Below are 20,469 nucleotides of genomic sequence, written 5' to 3' on the forward strand. Positions count from 1 at the left end.
GTTTTATGTTTTATTGTGTTTTTAATATTCTGTTGAGAACGGCCCATAGTGGCTGGGGAAACCCAACCAGATAGGTGGGGTATAAATAATAAGTTATTATTATTATTTGCCATATTTTCCCGTGAAATGTTTGGTTTAATGCATTCTCCAGTGGCTCCGAGTTAGGATAGTCATTTGTTCTGGGAAAATGCGTCCTCTTGGTTAATGGCCGAGCCCGGAAGCAAGAATGACACAGACTTTGTGAGGTAGTCCCTCTGCTCCCAGACCAGATGTTGTCAGTATTCCTTGCCTGTAATCTTCGCTTCTCCTATGTCTCTATTGTAAGGTTTGCAGAGCAGGGATCTGTCTCCTGGTTCTGTTGCTTTTTAAAGTGTCGTGCCAATAGTAGCGATAATATAACAAGCCTCCTCTTGTTGTCATCTTTTGGGATTACTTACACACTGTCATGGAAGAAAGGTTACTCTCATTTCTCTGTCTTGTGGGTAATGACTGGCTGCAGTTTACAAATTTGCCTTTTATTATGCCAATAAACAAGAGTCTGTAAAAGCCAGCATTCAGTATGTTTTTAGATTCTACAGTTTAGTTGCCAAATTGTTTTTTTCTTTAGTACCCTGTGTTTAAACTGGTCTGTTTCCCCACCCCCCACCACCAATTGATAAAGCTATAGTACAGGTATAGGCAAACTCAGCCCTCCAGATGCAACTCCCATCATCCCTATCTAACAGGACCAGTGGCAAGGGATGATGAGAATTGTAGTCGCAAAACATCTGGAGGGCCAAGTTTTCCTAGGCCTGTTATAGTATAACTTGGGGGGGGGGAGGAAGCAAAGAAAATGTTTTGTTAGGGGGGAAAAAAGATGTTTTAGTTGGACATGGGTAAGGGAATATCTGAGAATTCGAGTTCTCATATAATTTCAGAGTTTTTCTTAACAGCAAACCTTGTCTGTTTCTTCAGTGGTAAATGCAGCTCATTCGTTCTACAATGGCACAACAACTCTGCCCATCTCTGAGGAAGACAGAACTCCACGAAAAAGGATTAGCAAAACACTGAATATGACAACAAGTCCCGAGGAAAAACGCAAAATTATTGGTGACACCTTTGTGAAGGTATCTGTTCTAGAATTTAGGGAGAAACTTCAAATGTACCCTTCCCCCCTGCCCTGGTTTTCAAGAGAAGGACGTTGAATTTTCACAGTTTTAAAGTTTTACATTTGCTAGCTGTGTGTGTGTGTGTGTGTGTGTGGTGTGTGTGTGTGTGTGTGTGTGTGTGTGTGTGCGTGCTCATTAGCTGATTTGGGCATTTTGCTTCCAAATTACAATCTCTAGACATGGAGCTGAAAAAGCCTCTTTTCTGTTAATTCAGCAGTTCCCAACATTTTTGGGAACGCATTCTTGTTCAGAGATGTGCTAGTAGCATGACCGAGGTATCGTCACAATGATATTACACCCCAAAGGGTCAACCCCCATCTCATTATGAAGACCTTAGGTTACCTCCTTTAGGATAGATTTCAAGTGTAATGGCTAGTTAGAATATACTGTTCTTATTTTAATACGTCCTTATTTCACTTTTTCCTTGGACTTAGAGGCCTCTGGTTAAATGAATTGGTGGTATCTCCAGATGTTTCGCCCAGATGTTTCTAGTCAGTTTGGGTCTGTGGTATAGATTTGTAAGGAGATCCGAATAGGAATAAAAAGATTGAGCCATACTGGCTTGAGAAGTGTTGTTTTCCTTTTTTTCAAGGAAGCTCCACAGCTATGGAATAGCCAGGAAGATCACTGAAATGGTGGAAGTAGTTGAATATTCGAGGGCTGCAGCTCCCTCCTCAACAGAGTACCTATAACTGGAGTCCAGCTTTTAATATAGATGAAATGTAATAGGTTTTAAAGTAGAACCCATCCTTTTGTCCAGTAGAGGTTACCCACTGTCCTTTGCATTTTGTGTATGCTCAGAATGCCCATGTTGTAATTCTGCACTGGCAGAGCAGGCCCTTAAAGCACTTGTTCTCTACCTCTGACACTTAATTCACAAATAGCTATAAAGGAAATGCTTGCATCATTAGAAAGAGGTTGCTGCAGCAGCTGGAACAGACTCTTAAGAGTTTATTTATTGCTAGCTTGGCTAAAAAATAACGAATGCATTTTTGCTAACAGCTTGCATGGTAAAAAAAAACAACTGTGGTAGAAACACAGTGTGTAAAATGCCAAACATTAATCTCATACACAAACACACACACACTTATTGTTGTGCCAACAGAAACGATACATTTAGTACGTTGTAATAGTGCAATATCTACAGTTGAAAAAATGTGAAGAAGGCTACATTGTCATACAGTTCATTGTTTCTTCCCAGTGTTACAGAGTTCATAGCTTTGGTAAAATCGGTTGTTACATTAACAATAAAAGGGGATGGATAAACGTCGGTAAATTAAATTTATGCTTCCTACTAAGTGGAAGGCACGGAGCATGAATACAGTGGTGCCTCACAAGACGAAAATAATTCGTTCCGCGAGTCTTTTCGTCTTGCGATGTTTTTCGTCTTGCGAAGCACGGTCCGTCGCAACTGCGCCTCTTCAAGCGGCTTTAAGAAAAAAGCGCAAGACGTTTTCGTCTTGCAAAGCAAGCCCATAGGGAAATTCGTCTAGCGAAGCAACGCAAAACCGAAAAACCCTTTTGTCTAGCGAGTTTTTCGTCTTGCGAGGCATTCGTCTTGCGGGGCACCACTGTATCTCCTTATCACGCAGAGAGGGCTGCAGTTCTCGAGGAAAAATGAAGCTTACAGTTTGTAATAAAATTTGAGGACTTGATTACAGGATTCTCCTCTTCTCCAACCCCCAAACCCCGTAGATTGCTAATGAAGTTATTGGAGAAATGAACCTGAAACCGGAAGAAGTCTTCCTCGCTCAGGGAACTTTGAGGCCCGACCTTATTGAAAGTGCTTCTGTGGTTGCCAGTGGCAAAGCAGAAGTCATCAAGACTCATCACAACGACACAGAGCTCATCAGAAAGCTGAGGGAAGAGGTAAATAGAAAGTTACGTCTAATTGTTCAGATGGGCGGGTTGACTGTGGTAAGAAACACAAGACTTTTTGCATTTCCTTCATGGCTTTGTATGTAGCGTTGAGCATTTTAGGCAGTATTTTCAAGTAACGCTTTTAGAAATTGGTGGTGGTCCTTTCATGTATAAAGGCCTTCTCCCACCCCCAATACTAACCCAACATCTCATGGGTATTTGTATACAGGACAACTTACAAAGAGATTTTTATACTGGATAAGCAGAACAACCATTTCAGATCCCGTCTATGATATACATCAGAATTTGTTCTGGTTTAGTCACCCCAAAAACAGCTAGACTGCATTAATTTTATGGAATATGTTTGTGCCTTGTCGCAGCAGTTTCTAAGCCCTCCCTACTAAGTGCTTTGAATCACTTCCCTGTTGCTTTGGCTCCTGCGACATTTTCATTGGGGTGGGAGAAGCGAGGTTTAAATTACAGTCCCAGTTGTATAGCTGCATCGTTGTATTAGATTTGTTTTCTCATTAGTTCTGTATTACTCCAAAGAGAGGGCCCGAATGCGAAATGCGCTGTTTTCCATTGCAGGGGAAGGTAATAGAACCACTGAAAGATTTCCATAAGGACGAAGTGAGAGTGCTTGGGAGAGAACTGGGTCTGCCGGAAGAGCTGGTCTCAAGACACCCATTCCCAGGTACAGTCATACTTCTTGTTACATTCTTTTCAGGTTGCGTCCCGCGGCGACCCAGAAGTACCAGAAAGGGTTACTTCCGGGTTTCACTGCATGCACAGATGCACAAAATGACGTCATGCGCAGAAGCGGGGAATTGTGACCCACGCGTGCGCAGATGCGGGTTGCGTTCCTTTCAGGTTGCGAACGGGGCTCCAGAACGTACCCCATTCGCAACCAGAGGTACCACTGTATAGGTGGTTTCTGTTCCAGGTTTTGAGGGAACTTTGAGCAACACATCCTTCACAGGGGCCTCCTCCCTCAGTGAGTCTATCTCCCAGGGGGCTCTTAATGGTGGACTCCCTGCTCAACCATGGTGATCCTTGATGCTGCCGAGGGCATCATCGCATTAGCAGAATTCATCAAGAAGTGGATCCACCGCTGCCCTTCTGCAAAAGGAAAGATTTTCGGTTCCTGGAAGTGTGTATACATATGACTGTGGTTGGAGCCTAACTGACAGACTGTAGACAGTGTTAAAACTTTGCAGTAGAAACTCTATTGTAGTGAAAAACCTGCACAGTTTTAAGTGGAATATTTTTAAAAACTATAATTTTTACTGAATTTGTATGCAATTCCAACACGGCGTATTTGTATGCTGCCTTTCCATAATACAACAGTGCTCAGCGGGTCTCACAACATCAAAAGGTTAACCCGGCTCACTTACAGTTGCAAGGCATCACAAAGTTTAAATGGTCATGAGCAATAAGCTTATGGAAACGCCTCCTGTTATTAAATGAGCAATGAAATTTAACAAGCCACTGATAGTTTATAATTAAACCATAAAAAGAAAACCTAGTTAACAGCAAAAATAATACACCTCCAAAGCTAAATCTTGACCCTTAGACCAGGCATAGGCAAACTCTGCCCTCCAGATGTTTTGGGACTACAACTCCCATCATTCCTAGCTAACAGGACCAGTGGTCAGGGATGATGGGAGTTGTAGTCCCAAAACACCTGGAGGGCCGAGTTTGCCTATGCCTGCCTTAGACAATGCCCTCCCCACACAATATGTTGCCATCCTGAACTGCAGAAACAGTCAAGGCCCTGGTCTCCTAAGCCAGGTGAAAATAAGCCAGGCAAGCAGGGAGCAGGTCTTGCAGGATTCACTACATGATCGTCTTTCCAAACAATGCAGAGTAAACTATTCCAAGCTTGCCTTGCAGCTGAAGCATGCGAAGGGGTTTGGGTTATTTGGTGGGCAGGAGAAACGGAAGCCAAATATAGGGCAAGGGAGATCAAGGAAGTAGCACATGGAGCTGGGAGCAGGAGTGAGCATACAGCCCTTTTCTTTTTTTCAAGTGAAGCCTCACAATAAGAGTAAATAGTGCTTCAGACCTCACTGCTGCTTTTGCATATGCAAGCCAAGCGTGTTGCAGATAAATGGCAGCATGGCCAAAACACTCCTAAGTGCAGTCATGTACGTAGCATTACTGAAATACAAATTGCCACTTATATGTTGGTAACTGATTCCACGGTGCTGTTCCAATACTGTTTTTTTCCCCAGGTCCTGGCCTTGCAATTAGGGTAATATGTGCCGAAGAACCGTATGTTTGCAAAGACTTCCCTGAAACGAACAACATTTTGAAAATCATAGCAGACTTTTCTGCGAGTGTTAAAAAGGTAATTATTGTGACTAGAATTGAAGGGTATAAATTCCTATGTGGATTATGATAAGCCACTGCCATAGATAAGCTTGGCTTAATTGTCCCTTTATTTCAATTTCTTTAAGCTAGTTGCTGAAGAACCCTCAAGACATTATTCTTTCTAGTGCACTTTCTTCCTGTCCTTCCTGCTCCATATCCTCAACTTCCCTTCCTGTGTTTCCCGTCAGATTATGCTGGCTTTCCCTGTCAGTTCTGCTTAAGCCATTGTTTGCAGAGTAGGCCCTGCAGTGTCTTTTCTTCCTTCATTAAAGCTCTCAAGATGAATCCCCTCCCCATTTTATGTGTTCTGTCTTTGTTTCTACCCTTCCCAGTGCCCTCCCAGTGTTGCTGGGACTACAACTCCCAGTATTCCTTGCCATTGGCTATGCTGGCTGGATTGGTTGGAGTCGAATCCAACAGCATTTGAAGAGCACCATGTTACAGTGGTGCCCCGCAAGACGAATGCCTCGCAAGACGAAAAACCCGCTAGACGAAAGGGTTTTCCGTTTTTCGATGCGCTTCGCAATACGAATTTCCCTATGGGCTTGCTTCGCAAGACGAAAACATCTTGCGAGTCTTGCGATTTTTTTCGCTCCCCCCTTTTCTAAGCCGCTAATAGACTTTTAGCCGCTAAACCGCTAAGCCTTTAATAGCCACTAAACCGCTAATAGCGCTAAGCCGCTAATAGGGTTGCTTCGCAAGACGAAAAAACCGCTAGATGAAGAGACTCGCTAAACGGATTAATTTCGTCTTGCGAGGAACCACTGTATCTTGCATTTAGCACAGGAGTAGCCAAGTGCTTTCAACTGGGAATGCCTCTGATTCAGTGGTCAGCAAACTTTTTAAGCAGGGGGCCGGTCCACTGTCCCTCAGAACTTGTGGAGGGCCGGAATATATTTTGAAAATAAAAATGAACGAATTCCTATGCCCCACAAATAACCCAAAATTGCATTTCAAATAAAAGCACACATTCTACTCATGTAAAAACACCAGGCAGGCCCCACAAATAACCCAGAAATGTATTTTAAATAAAAGGACACATTTTACTCATGTAAAAAGACGCTGATTCCAGGACCATCCGCGGGCCGGATTTAGAAGGCGATTGGGCCGGATCCGGCCCCCGGGCCTTAGTCTGCCAACCCATGGATTATATATTTGCACCGTGTGTAGTAGATGATGGGTGGTTTAGAAATAACAAATTGGACCTTAAACTAACATGATATGGCAGCACTGGTCTAGCCACACACCTTGCCTCTTTGTTGAAGAACCCCTTATTTTCCAACCTCTGCCTCTGTGCAAAACACTAGCTTCCAGTAAGACGTAGCCGAGTAATAATCTCAGATGTTTTGATTGGACTTTTTCCCTTTGCTGTCCAGCCTCACACTCTGTTGCAGAGGGTCAAAGCATGTACAACTGAGGAAGACCAGGAGAAACTGATGCAAATCACAAGTCTACATTCGTTGAATGCCTTTCTGCTGCCAATCAAAACTGTAGGAGTACAGGTAAGTGCGTTGCTGCTGTGGCAATCATACCTAAAACTTGCGTGGCTAGATTGCAGGTAACAAATTTAGCGTTTTTGGAGCCAAAATAGAATACCTCCGAAATGGATTGGGATTAAAGCCATGGAAGAGCTATTTTTAAAAATATATGTGACAGCCTCTAAATGTTTGAATGGTCACTTTGCTAAGGCTTGGAAATACTGAAGCATTCTTAAGATTAAATAGCATCACTCACACTGTATTCCATCAGGTTCAGGCTTCCATTGGAGAAGCAGCAGCTGGAGGCTCATACGTATATTCCTACCAATTTGCTCGCTGCAGACAAAATTCTGCTTTTACCTGTTCTGCTTTTATAAGACTCGTTTTACTGTCCTCCTTATACTGTCCTATTATTATTATTATTATTGTGCTGTTTTTCTATGCCGCTTAGAGATACTTGAAATACGTTGGGGTTGAGAAATGCTTTTCAATAAATAAATAAGTAAACAAACAAACAAACAAACAAACCAGTTCTGCTTTCCTGGTGCAGTTCAAGTTCAGGCACCTGTCAGACACAAAGCCAATTAAAGGCTCAGAACTGCATGCATTGTAGCTTTATTGGCTCTGGGAGATAGGCCAGTTGTCTGTTCTGGACAGAGTCACAATCCCTCTGAAAGAAGGGACTCGCTGTTCAGGGCTGCGCTTGGATTCATCTTAGTTCCTTAGAGGCTCAGGTGGCTAGGAGTGCCTTTCGCCAGCTACTTCCTTGTAAGGGTCTTGCCTCACCCTGGTGATTCCCAGATTGACAATTTGATCATTGCAATGCACCTTGGGCTTGGCCTGGATGCTCTGGCTGACTTAAGATGCCACAAGCTAGAGTTGATGAGGATGGGCTTTCACAAGCCCATAACTCTGGTGCTTAAAAGCTTGTACAGTCATACCTCGGAAGTAAAATGCCTTGTGAGTGTTCCGGTTTGCGAACGTTCTTTGGAACCCGAACGTCCGTCGGGTTCCTGCAGCCAGTCGCAAGCCGCGCCTTGGTTCCCAATTGTTTTGGAAGTTGAACAGACATCTGGAATGGATTCCGTTTGACTTCTGAGGTACGACTGTACTGGCTACCCATATGCTACCAGTAGGCAGGGTGATATATCAATACATTGTCCCAAATTGTTTTGACGTCCGTATCATGATAACAGTTTCATAATGTATGACTTGGCAATTTATCGAGAATCACAGTGTATGTGTGTGCGCGCATGCATGTGCACTGTGTAAAAAATTCCAATATGGGGGAAACTGCGAATCCGGCTATCACTTCTCTCGTGGCTCCTGCTTCCTGTTGCTTATTACTATAAAATAACAGCTGTTAAAGGTAAGTAAAAATGCATCAGTTTTAGACCCCTAAGTAGTAGCAGCTGCCAGTACTCCGTTTGCCTCTACATAGTTGACTCCTTCTTTCAGACATCGTGATACAGGGGTACCTCGGTTTACGAACTTAATCCGTTCTGGAAGTCCATTCTTAAACCGAAACCGTTCTTAAACTGAGGCGCACTTTCCCTAATGAGGCCTCATGCCGCCAGTGCCCTTCCACCGTTCGGATTCTGTTCTTAGACCGAGGCAAAGCTTGCAAACCAGGACACTACTTCCAGTTTTGCAGCGTTCCTAACCGAATCGTTCGTAAACAGGACTGTTCTTAAACAGAGGTACCACTGTATAGGTATATCACAATGTTTAAAACAGGATATCGCTCAGCCCTACTTTACCAGTCCTTGTTGCAAGGCCCTTAACTTGGGTCCAGGGTACAGATTGCTTGATGCTTTATATTCCTGTCTGATCTCAGAGGTTTTCAGGGGAGTCATGATTAGTGGTCCCCCATGACCGAGATGCAAGGCTCATATCTGCCAGAATCTGTGCATATTCAGCATTCTGTGCCTGGTTCTGTGAAGCTGCCCCTTGGCTGACATCAGGTAGGAACCCCCCCCATTGAATTTAAGGCATTTTGGGAAGGCATAATTTCAACAGGCATTTCAAGTAAGCTTTTTCTGGTTTAATTTTTTGCTAATTTAATCACCATACATGGCAGTGTGCAAACTGGAGTGTTGAACGGTATATAACTTGTTGCAAGGAAAGAACTAGATGAGGTTTCAGCAAATGTTTCAGCTGTCGATTTTGTTTTGCTGCTTTGCAGGGTGATTGCCGCTCCTACAGCTATGTATGTGGGATCTCCAGCAAAGATGCGCCACACTGGGAGTCCCTTATGTTCCTATCCAGACTCATCCCCCGCATGTGTCACAACATAAACCGGTATATATCTGCAGTATTTAAAAAAATACAGCTGCTGCTGATTTTGTTGTTTGCTTACATTATTGCTTTGGTAAATTTTTGACGTACACACGAGAAGTAAAAACGAAACTACCGTATAGAAGAATATGCTCCTGCCTTTCTTGAGTGCTTATTATAAATTGGAGGTGTAAAACTTTTGGAAATTTTGAAGCCAGCGGGGCGGGGATCTTGTTTTTGGTTGCTGGGAATCGAAGTACATATGCAGTACCTTCTTATCAAACCTAAACTTATTTTATCGCTTTAACCACATTAAATGCACCAGTTGCAACACATTTGTCAAATAAAATTGTACTTCGGCATAGTCATAACATTTATGACAGAATTGCCTTGACTCAGAAGTAAGCCCCACTCTGTTTAGCGGCGCTTACTTCTGTGTAAGCACACGTAGGCTTGCATGAATGTCGTCAGCTGCTACCCTGAGTGTGTCCCTTTGAATACATGCGTAGGATTGCACTGTTAGTGTCACAGTGAATTGATGGGGGAGATGAAAAGGTTGACCTTAAGAGAGAGAAGCCACGTCAAAAGCTTTTGGTATCGTGAAACTTGTAGGCCAGAGACCATCAAAGGGAGGCCAGCAGCAATTCACAAGCAATAAAGGCTCTGTAAGCTTATCTCGGTAGTGGCGCCCTCCCTGTGGAACACCCTCCCACCAGATGTCAAAGAGAACAACTACCAGACTTTTAGAAGACATCTGAAGGCAGCCCTGTTTAGGGAAGCTTTTAATGTTTGATGTATCACAGTATTTTAATATTCTTTTGGAAGCCGCCCAGAGTGGCTGGGGAAACCCAGCCAGATGGGCGGGGTATAAATAAATAATAATAATAATTATTATTATTATTATTATTATTATTATTATTATTATTATTATTATTATTATTATTATTTCACGAAGATGGCAGGCACCCTTCTAGGTGGATCTGAGTATTGTATGTGTCAGTTACAGGGCACAGGAGCTAAAATGCTCTTCATACTACAAACTCAGATTAAAGCCTTGTTTTTTAAAGAAGCATTCCACTCCATTCAAAAAGAGAAAATAATTCGTTCGAAAACCAAGGTACCACTGTATACTGGAAAGCTAAGTGTCAGGTGCTGCAGGCATGAGTGCTCTTAACAGTGGGGGCTTTTAAAGCAAGGGAAGGAAGGAAACTTTTGCTTTAGTATTGGAATAAAAAGACTGCACATATTCTGAATGTTAACGTTTTCCAAACGGGATACCTGGCTTTTTAAATAAATGATTTAACGACCGCCTGTGGGAATTAAAGGCACTGTGCACCCAAGTTTTACATGGTTGGACAAAGCCAGAATTTATAATACTGTCTGCTATTCTGGTAGTTTATAGATGTATTGCTTATCTTTCCCTAACCTGGCACAAGAAGTTGGGGACTGAAACTCCTTTTAGCCCTAGCCAGCAAAGTGCTTGCATTATTCAGTTTGCAATATACCACACACTCCAACGCTTCATTTTCTTCCCTCCGTAGAGTGGTCTATGTGTTTGGCCCACCTGTCAAAGAACCTCCCACAGACGTTACTCCCACTTTCCTGACAACAGGAGTCCTCAGCACGTTGCGGCAAGCTGATTTTGAGGCTCATAATATTCTCAGGGAGTCTGGTTAGTATGTGCATTTGTTCAGTGGAAGGTCATTGCTCAGTTAATTGCTAAGAGGTCTGCTGCCCTTGAGTCGCCATTGGCAAAGACCACTTAACAGCAGTTCAGAATTCATCAAGCAACCCAGATTTTGGTGCAAGACAATAAAGTAAAAGTTTGCATAACAGATGTTTATTTTGTAGAACCCTGGCTTCAGAAAGTTGAATTTTCTTCTGGGACTGCAATTTCTTGATTTTGTAGCAGAAAAACTACATCAAAAGTGAATCACATGAAAGTTTTAAAAGAAACTAATTTGATGCATTCAGCTCTTAACCAACAGCAGTTTCTGAATTGTACCATAGAGTACAGTCTGTCTTTATGCTGCTCTTTGTTTTCGTTTGTATCCTGCCCTTCCTTAGAGGAGCTCAGGATGGCAAAATGAGCTCCCTCCCCCTAGTTTATCCTGAGAACAACCATGTGACATAGATTAGGCCAAGATAGCGATTGGCCCAAGACCAGCCGTGAGCTTCACGACTGAATCAGGAGTAGGAATTCTGGTCTCCCAAGTCCTAGTCCAGCACTGTAATTGAGGGATGGGGGACCTGCCAACCTCTGGGTGTCGTTCCACCACAACTTCCATCATTCCTGACGATCTACTCTAATCATTATGCTACGCCGGCTCTCTCGGTCCGTATAACAGTTTGTGAATTGCAATATTCTTGCTTTCTTATGCCAAGGTTATGCCGGAAAAATCAGCCAGATGCCAGTCATCTTGACACCGTTGCATTTTGACCGAGATCCCCTTCAGAAGCAGCCTTCCTGTCAAAGATCTGTGGTCATTCGGACCTTCATCACTAGTGATTTCATGACGGGTATTGCAGCGACTCCCGGCAATGAGATACCAGAAGAGGTAAAACTTTCAGAATAATCATTCGGAACGGCCTTTTCTTTCTTTGCTAATATGGAAACTGTGTTTGTTCCCTTATTCAAAATAGTTTCAAAGTAAGTTTTTGTAGCACAGAAATAAATGTGTGCTCTGGCCCTCAATCCGCTCCCGGGCGATGTATCAGTACATCGCCCAGGCCTACACTGTACAGGTACCTTGGAACCCGAATGCCTTGCAAGCCTAATGTTTTGGCTCCCATGTACCGCAAACCCGGAAGTGAGTGTTCTGGTTTGCAAACATTCTTTGGAACCCAAACGTCCGACAGGGCTTCCATGGCTTCCGATTGGCTGCAGAAGCTTTCTGCAACCAACCAGAAGCCGCGCTTTGGTTTCCAAACGTTTTGGAAGTTGAACGGACTTCCGGAACGGATTCCGTTCTACGTCCAAGGTATGACTGTAGTAAGTGTATGAGCTGCCTCTCAAAAATGTTTGCCTGATTTTTTGTTTTTGTTTTTTTTTGCAAACAAAATAATACCAGGCTCTATTCTAAAACTTTGATGCATCATTCCTACTCCTTTCTAGACAGTTGGGTAAAGTAGTCTAATGAATACCCTGTGCCTTACATTACATCCCCGATTTATCCCTCATTCAGACCAGGGAGCCTGTCACTTAACTGCTCTTCTCGCTTTGTTTTGTTCCTAAATAAACGCAGGTTGTGTTGAAGATGGTGGCAGAGATTAAGAAGATTCCTGGCATCTCCCGGGTGATGTATGACTTGACTTCAAAACCACCAGGAACAACTGAGTGGGAATAATTATTCCCTCCCCCTCCTTGTATGAAAGTACTGTATGCAGTTTTAAATTATATCAGAAACCATTCCCAGTGTTGACATGCAGTACTGTGAAACAGAGTCGCTGGAGCTGCTGCTACATCATATGTGATTCTCTCCCCCCCTCCCTTTCCTGGAGCATAATCTGCAAATTAAGAATGATGTTGGGGGCGGGGGGGGGGGCGGGGAGCAAGGTAAGTGGGCTGAGGATACGTACGGGTAAATAATTAGGGCAGTATTGCCTACGTGCAGATAGATTCATATTGCTTTGCCTTTTTTGGGGTCTTATTGACTGTTTCTACTGTTACGTCATTTCAATGTCTCTTTTTATTTTTCATTTTCATTTTCTTTTGTATACTGTGTAAAAAGAGACCGTTTATTTACATTTACCAAAACCAATGTCGGAGCCTATTAAAATAATGGGTTTGGGGGGGGGCGGGGGGGGGGAAAGCGACCAACAACTGCTTTTGAAACAGATTTATTATAAATAAATATTTTGCCAAATGGAGTAGTAGGTATTGTTGAGTTGTGGAATCAATGTATAATTTGTTTTGCTGCGTACTGTATGAATTCCTGTTCCATATCGTTTGGAGTATTAAGCCCATGGCAATAAGTGTTGACTTTTAAGACAACAATAACACCTGGCACTCAAATAATGACTGTGTCTCCCCCCTTGCTCTCCTGTCCCTCCTCCATAATGCTTTTTAAAGCAAGTTTTGTTTAAAAATGTAAAAGCATACATTTCCCCCACCGTGCAGTGATATCTATATTTAATGTACATTAAATCAGTTACAAGGGAGCCAAACATGAATTATGTATACAATTGGAAATGCATCTTGCGGTTCAGGCAAAATCAAAGGGAGGAACAATCCACCTTGCAGCCATCAAAATCTTATCTGCCCTTTCTCAGTTTTTGTCTTTGTCTTTATGCTGAACTATGATTCATACCGTTGGCCTTATATTTTATATGAGGCTGCTTTGGGAAAGCAAGGGGGAATAATTGCTCTCTGTGTACTCCTTTCCAAGCCAGTGTGGTGTAGTGGTTAAGAGCGGTAGACTCCTAATCTGGTGAGCCGGGTTCGCGTCTCCGCTCCTCCACGTGCAGCTGCTGGGTGACCTTGGGCTAGTCGCCCTTCTCTGAAGTCTCTCAGCCCCACTCACCTCACAGAGTGTTTGTTGTTGTGGAGGAAGGGAAAGGAGAATGTGAGCTGCTTTGAGATTCCTTCGGGTAGTGATAAAGCGGGATATCAAATCCAAACTCCTCCTCTTCTTCTTCTAAAATGTGCTGATTAGTATGTGATTGGGTTTTGGAGGCAGCCGGGCCAATCTAGATATAAATTAGTTCGTGCATTTCTTGAAAAATAAACCACCAGTAAGTCAGAAGGGTTACCGTTTTTTTCGCTCTATAAGACACACTTTTTCCCTCCTAAAAAGTAAGGGGAAATGTGTGTGAGTCTTGTGGAGTGAATGCAGGCTGCGCAGCTATCCCAGAAGCCGAAACAGCAAGAGGGATCGCTGCACAGCGATCCCTCTTGCTGTTCTGACTTCGCTTCGCTGGAGAGGCGCTGCGCAGAGAGGGAAAGCTATGCAGTGCCCCTTCAGCAAAGCGGCAGGAGAAATGGCAGGAGCCCCTTCTGTTTCTCCTCCTGCTTTGCTGGAGAGGTGCTGCGCAGCGAGGAGAGAATATTTTTTTTCCTTGTTCTCCTCCTCTGAAACTAGGTGCATCTTATGGTCGGGTGCATCTTATAGAGCAAAAAATACGGTGAATAGAGTTAACCTCTCGGCTCTGGTTTGGGTAAGGATCAGAAGCTGGGTGGTTTTCAATATGTGTGGGTATTGAGCCACATAGCTTCGTCTGACATGGAGCTGCTTCTACAGCATCTTGTCAGGGTAGATGGACAGGAGAACAGCCTTAAGGTCACACTCACACCCTATATTTAAAGCACTCTTTAATCCACTGTCAATCATGGCTTCCCCCAAAGAATCCTGAAAACTCTACTTTGTTTAGGGTGCTGGGAATTGTCGTTCGACGCCTCACAGAGCTACAATTCCCAACAAACTATAGTTCCTGGGTTCCTTAGGAGGAAGCCATAGCTGTTAAGATGGTAGAGGAGGGCTTAAAATGCTAGAATACAGTGGGACCTCAGGTTAAGTACTTAATTCCTTCCGGAGGTCCGTACTTAACCTGAAACTGCTCTTAACCTGAAGCACCACTTTAGCTAATGGGGCCTCCTGCTGCTGCTGCGCTGCCAGAGCACGATTTCTGTTCTCATCCTGAAGCAAAGTTCTTAACCTGAAGCACTATTTCTGGGTTTGTGGTGTCTGTTATCTGAAGCGTATGTAACCTGAGGTACCACTGTAAAGAGAATAGGGCTGCAATGACTTCACTCACCCGTTCTGAATACGGCCTTAGCGCACCACAAATCACTGTAACCCTGCACAAACTTTGATTTGTACCCAATAGTTCTCAAGTGCCCAAGTATTACTGCGTTGATTAGCAGGATACAGACGACCATTCCGCCATGAATTGATGGATCGGAAGGTCACCGCAGGACAAGTGAAAACCTGTTGGAGGGGCAGTGAACTAGTCGCTTCTGTTGACAAAAAAAGGGTCCTTCTGCTCAATATGATTTTCGCTGTCCTTATGTGAATTAACCAAAACATGGCTGGTTAAGATGCAGAAGTCAGGGCTCGCTGGATGGTCTTGCCAGATGTGTGGTAGAGCATCTGGCTGGATAAAGCAGAGGGATGGATAAAAGGGAAATAAGGGCAAAAGGTACTCGCTATAAAACCATTATTATGATGGGGCAGGTGTACCTGGCGTTTGGAGAGCTGGGATGAGCTGGTGGTTCTCTTGCTACGCTAACTTGCCTCACCATGCCACATGTTGTCTCCTGAAGACCTTTCCTGCAGAGGTCTTGGAACATGTACATGCGCGAGTAAACTAGGCGGCATGGTCCAGTGTGTAGGAATGCAGTAGGCGAATCATTGAATTGTACAGTTGGAAGGGACCCCGAGGGCCATCCAGTCTGACCCCTTTCAATGCAGGAATCTCAACTGTGAAGCATCCATGGCAGATGATTTGCAAATCTGTTTGCCCTGTGTCATCCAAACCCAGGATGTGCAACAGAAGTGCTTTCCTGTATAGTCCGTGTTTGGGAATGGGTGTGGTCAAGTGAGCAGAAGAGCAATCCAGACCCAAGTGCTTTCTTAGCAAACTCTACTAGGAAGTCCTCTTTATGCCTGCTGGTGAGATTATGGCACCTGAGAGTATAATGTAATGATCACTTGCAAGCTCTTGCGTGGTGGGAACTCTTATTCAGATGCCTCCTAGACAGTCAGGTTCATAGCAGGGGGATGTACCGTATTTTTCGCTCTATAACACGCAGATTTTTTCTCCTAAAAAGGAAGGGGAAATGTCTGTGCGTGTTATGCAGCGAATGTGTGGTCCCTGTAGCCGAAAAATAAGGCAAAAATCAAACCGCGCTTCAGGGAGAAGGGAAGCCTGAAGAGAGGAAGTGGCAGCTTCCCTGCATTCTGCCTCAGGGTCTTACTGCCCACCCTGCTCTGTTTCGTTGCTGTGTTTGCTCAAACGGAACAAAGAGCAGGGAAAGCCCCTCCCCTCCAGGCAAGTAGAGAGGAAAGCAGAGCGTCCTTTGTTCTATCCTCTCCCTGCTCCGGAGGGAACAATGTTTGTGAAGGGAAGAGAGATTACAGGTTCGGCTTAAAATTCTGATTTGACTTCCTGCTTTTTGTTTTTGGAGACACACAGCATTCAAATATGCTTTCTTCCATTTAAAAGGATGAAATCCTTAAACAGTGGCTGGCTTGTGTGGGTGGGTGGGGGAAAACTTTTGCCTTCCTTTCCTCACGTTATAGCCCTCTCCTGCATTCTTAGCCTTCTGTGTTTTTCCTTCCCTCCCCACTTAAAATGTGGTTACAAAGCATGGATCCACATGGATCCTCAGGATCTTTGCATTGGGTCACCCCAAATTCACCATCAGAGCACACAGCATGTCCATGGCTACAGCCTGCCCCCCCAAAATCACGCACCCACTGTTGCCTGGGGCTGCAATGGTGCAAAAACGTGGTTACAAAGCATGGATCCACAGGGATCCTCAGGATCTTTGCATTGAGTCAGCCAAAATTCACCATCAGAGCACATAGCATGTCCATGGCTACAGCCTGTCCCCCCCCAAAAAAATCACGCACCCACTGTTGCCTGGGGCTGCAATGGTGCAAAAACGTGGTTACAAAGCATGGATCCACAGGGATTCTCAGGATTTTTGCATTGGGTCACCCCAAATTCACCATCAGAGCACATAGCATGTCCATGGCTACAGCCTGCCCCCCCCCCCAAATCACGCACCCACTGTTGCCTGGGGCTGCAATGGTGCAAAAACGTGGTTACAAAGCATGGATCCACAGGGATTCTCAAGATTTTTGCATTGGGTCACCCCAAATTCACCATCAGATCACATGTCTGTGGCCACAGCATGAATCACAAAAATGATACGTCCACTGTTTCATTCAGAATATTTTTTCCCTTGTTTTCCTCCTCTAAAAACGATGTGCGTGTTATGGTCAGGTGCATGTTATAGAGCGAAAAATACGGTATGTTCCTTGAGCTATTGCTGTGCTTTGACATTGTTTACTTGGCCATTTTAAATGTCCTTTTTTTAAAAGCTGATGTTCAACATATAATATGTAACCCTATTATAGTTATGGTCCAAGCTAGAGAAATGAGGTTCCATTCATAAGAGCCAGAGGGTTTAACTGAGTGGTGTGTCTACTGACGGTAACCTTTGCAGCTGGAGCTAAGAGTATTTTGTGTCCATGTTCACTATGTTAGATGCACAGATAGTCAAATTATAGGATTTCCATCTTAACAAATGTATACGTTTAAGTCAGCTCTGGGCTATAACTTTATAAGCTTGTTTTGTTTTTTTTAAAAAAAGATTTGTGAAGAAAATGGGAGTTTGGCAAACTTTATTAAGAAGATTAACATTGCAGCCAGAAGCAAACACATGTGTAAGAGGCATTGCATCATGAGTGATTTGTTAAATCTGAATCCAGATTCCAGTATTGTATGGAGCAGGGTATTTCTTTTTTTTATTTTTTATTTTAAAAAACCACACAGTTAGTTTGTGAGAGAAGTGGAATGTAGCTTCATTGCCATCCTTCCAGTCCTTGAATGTATTTCATCGTGTTCATTCATGTAATCTCAGCCGGATGGAGAAACACAGATTGTCGTCTTCTTGTGGTCCAGAAGGGAATGTAGCTTATGAATGCGGTTGCTCTTGTTCAGTTTGTTTACCCCTCTCTAGTCCTTCAGTGAGACATGTCAACGTATTCAAAGGAATTTGTATAGGGAAATAATTCCTAGCATTCGTTTTTTTAAAGAAAGAAAACATTTTCTGCTTGTAAATGATAAGTACTGTGAGCCTTAATTTTTATCCACAAATAAAAGTTACCCATTTGGATACTTGTGTGATTATTATTATTATTTTAAAGACGCTCCTTCCAATCCTTAACTCCCCACTTTGGAATTTGTTCCCTAAATGATTAAGGCCTGCTGTGGACAACGGTTGGCTCTTCTGGGTGAGCAGAGGAATACCACGGAAACAAACTATGACAGGACAAGCAGTGGAGAGAAGCTATCTGGTGTCTGGAGCTTCAAAATGTGACCTGAGTATTTTGCGGCCTAGTCCAGAATCCCAGGCTCAAGCACCCTTCCTATGAGACATATCACTTAATAAAGACCTGGTCTGCTGGCAAGGTCAGACTGGAAATGCAAGGGCGAATAGATTTTTTAAAAAAAATGTTTTAGAGCAAGTGTTTCCCAAACTTGGGTCTCCAGCTGTTTTCGGACTACATTTCCCATCATCCCTGAACACTGGTCTTGCTAGGGATGATGGGAGTTGTAGTCTACTTCTGGGTTAATTCTGTGCATCCTGGAATGGATTTAAATACCCTTTTTCATATGAATGATGTAAGCATAACCTTGTTTGCCACCCATCCAAAACCCATATTTTAGATGCGTCTTTTGCTGTGCAGGAGCTGATGTTCAGTTAACTGTATGGTTAACTATACAGATCAATGGTATTCATGTCTACTTCAACAACAGGTTTGTTGTTAATGAGGCTTACTCCCAGGTAAGTTGGTAATGATGGCAACCTAGGCCTTGCCATTGGGGGAAAATGGGGTTCTTGGGCCTTTTTATCTCCACAAGCAGAACCAGCAGGACATAGCGGACTCCCCATGGTAAATAGGAGGCCTAGGGGATGGGAAGGGGAAGCAACGATGTGCACATTTTCTAATGTTGTGTAACGCCTCACAAAATGGCAGCCATTTTGTGACTGGTGACCTCAGCACTCTTGCAAAATTCAAAATGTTCCCATTGGTCCAAGACGGTTAGCGACTTCAGAGTGCAAAACGAGGTTATCTGGAATATAGGACTGAATAACATGCGGCAAGTGATAGCCAATATTATTGTTATTCTCTTATCACTATATGTGTTAGCAATGCACTTCCAGATGTAAGTTAGGATCCCAGGGAGTAGGTTGTTGTTTAGTCGTGTCCGACTCTTCGTGACCCCATGGACCAGAGCACGCCAGTAGGGAGTAGGTTAGTGGAAGGTTATACAGTGGTACCTCGGGTTAAGTACTTAGTTCGTTCCGGAGGTCTGTACTTAACCTGAAACTGTTCTTAACCTAAAGCACCACTTTAGCTAATGGGGCCTCCTGCTGCCGCCATGGCACCAGAGCATGATTTCTGTTCTCATCCTGAAGCAAAGTTCTTAACCTGAAGCACTATTTCTGGGTTAGCGGAGTCTGTAACCTGAAGCGTATGTAACCTGAAGCGTTTGTAACCTGAGGTACCACTGTATTCCTCCTCTTGGTACTGTTTTAGATGCTGTCCTAAAAATTAGAGGAATGTCGCAGGTTCCGCTTTTTATTTATGACTAAAGAATTCCTGCTTGAGGCTTAAAGGCTCAAGGCTGCATTTCTAAACTTACTTAGTAGTAAAGACCATTAAAATCAATGGGACGTGCTTTCAAGTAGCCATGCTTGATCAGAATGTTAAAATAGTTGTGTTGCTAGATGATTGGGAGCTACAAGACTTAAACATCTGCTACTATATAAAGGTTGCTTCAAGGATCCTTGTAGTATGCTGAACTCTTATTTAACTTTGCTTCCTCTTGAATCACATTGAGGAGAAAGTCCAATAAACGCTCCTGTTGTCGCACAGATACCCATGCCCTTATAAGGGCTTATATTTTGCACAAAGCTTTGAAGTAAATTAATTCTAAGCCACAGCAAGAGATTTTCAGTGTTTCTTGCGATTCTTGTCATTTTCTCAGGAAGTAAGCTGGAAAACAATTAGTATTAGAAAATGGAATTGTTGCTTTAAATATAAATATTTGCATATGATATTTTGCAGTGGCTTGGTTCTTTCGAGTAAACATTTTCTTGCCTTTGGACGTGTTCAGAAAATGAATCGCACCTTCAAAAAGTGCCATTCTGGGACTCCTATGAACTTGCACATTCTTAGTGGACCGTTACCTTTCTATATATTCCCAACACACTGTCACTGCCTAACATGGTAACAAAACAGGCCTGGGGAAGTGGTTCAGGTGAGCGTTGGCTGAGTGCTTGGTGCTCCTTCACTTTGTGTTGCGGGAAAAATGGTTTCACCTGAAGCAGAGGAGAGGGAATTGGGAAATGACAAGCTTTTATTGCATGTCAGCTGTAATGGGGGCCGCTGTTTTTGTAACATAAAGGTAAAGGGACCCCTGACCATTGGGTCCAGTCGTGACCGACTCGGGTTGCGGCGCTCATCTCGCTTTATTGGCCAAGGGAGCCGGCGTACAGCTTCCAGGTCATGTGGCCAGCATGACTAAGCCGCTTCTGGCGAACCAGAGCAGTGCACAGAAACACCGTTTACCTTCCCACTGGAATTTATCTACTT

At 43.5% G+C, this 20,469-nt stretch overlaps 1 protein-coding gene across 2 annotated transcripts in view; it reads left to right on the forward strand.

Moving 5' to 3' along the window:
* Positions 1–13,006, forward strand: part of GMPS (guanine monophosphate synthase) — a 44,154-nt gene extending 31,148 nt beyond the window's left edge. For both annotated transcript variants that reach the window (XM_083504055.1, XM_083504054.1), the window contains exons 8-16: positions 955–1,106; positions 2,844–3,017; positions 3,597–3,702; positions 5,243–5,358; positions 6,758–6,883; positions 9,045–9,160; positions 10,678–10,808; positions 11,522–11,694; positions 12,382–13,006. In XM_083504055.1, coding sequence (XP_083360181.1) covers positions 955–1,106; positions 2,844–3,017; positions 3,597–3,702; positions 5,243–5,358; positions 6,758–6,883; positions 9,045–9,160; positions 10,678–10,808; positions 11,522–11,694; positions 12,382–12,483 — 1,196 coding nt within the window. In that variant the 3' untranslated portion in view covers positions 12,484–13,006. The remainder of the gene's footprint in view (positions 1–954; positions 1,107–2,843; positions 3,018–3,596; positions 3,703–5,242; positions 5,359–6,757; positions 6,884–9,044; positions 9,161–10,677; positions 10,809–11,521; positions 11,695–12,381) is intronic.
* The last annotated feature ends 7,463 nt before the right edge of the window (positions 13,007–20,469 follow it).

The sequence above is a fragment of the Podarcis liolepis genome, assembly GCF_965112155.1.
Source record: "Podarcis liolepis genome assembly, chromosome: 5".
NCBI classification, from domain to species: Eukaryota; Metazoa; Chordata; class Lepidosauria; order Squamata; family Lacertidae; genus Podarcis; species Podarcis liolepis.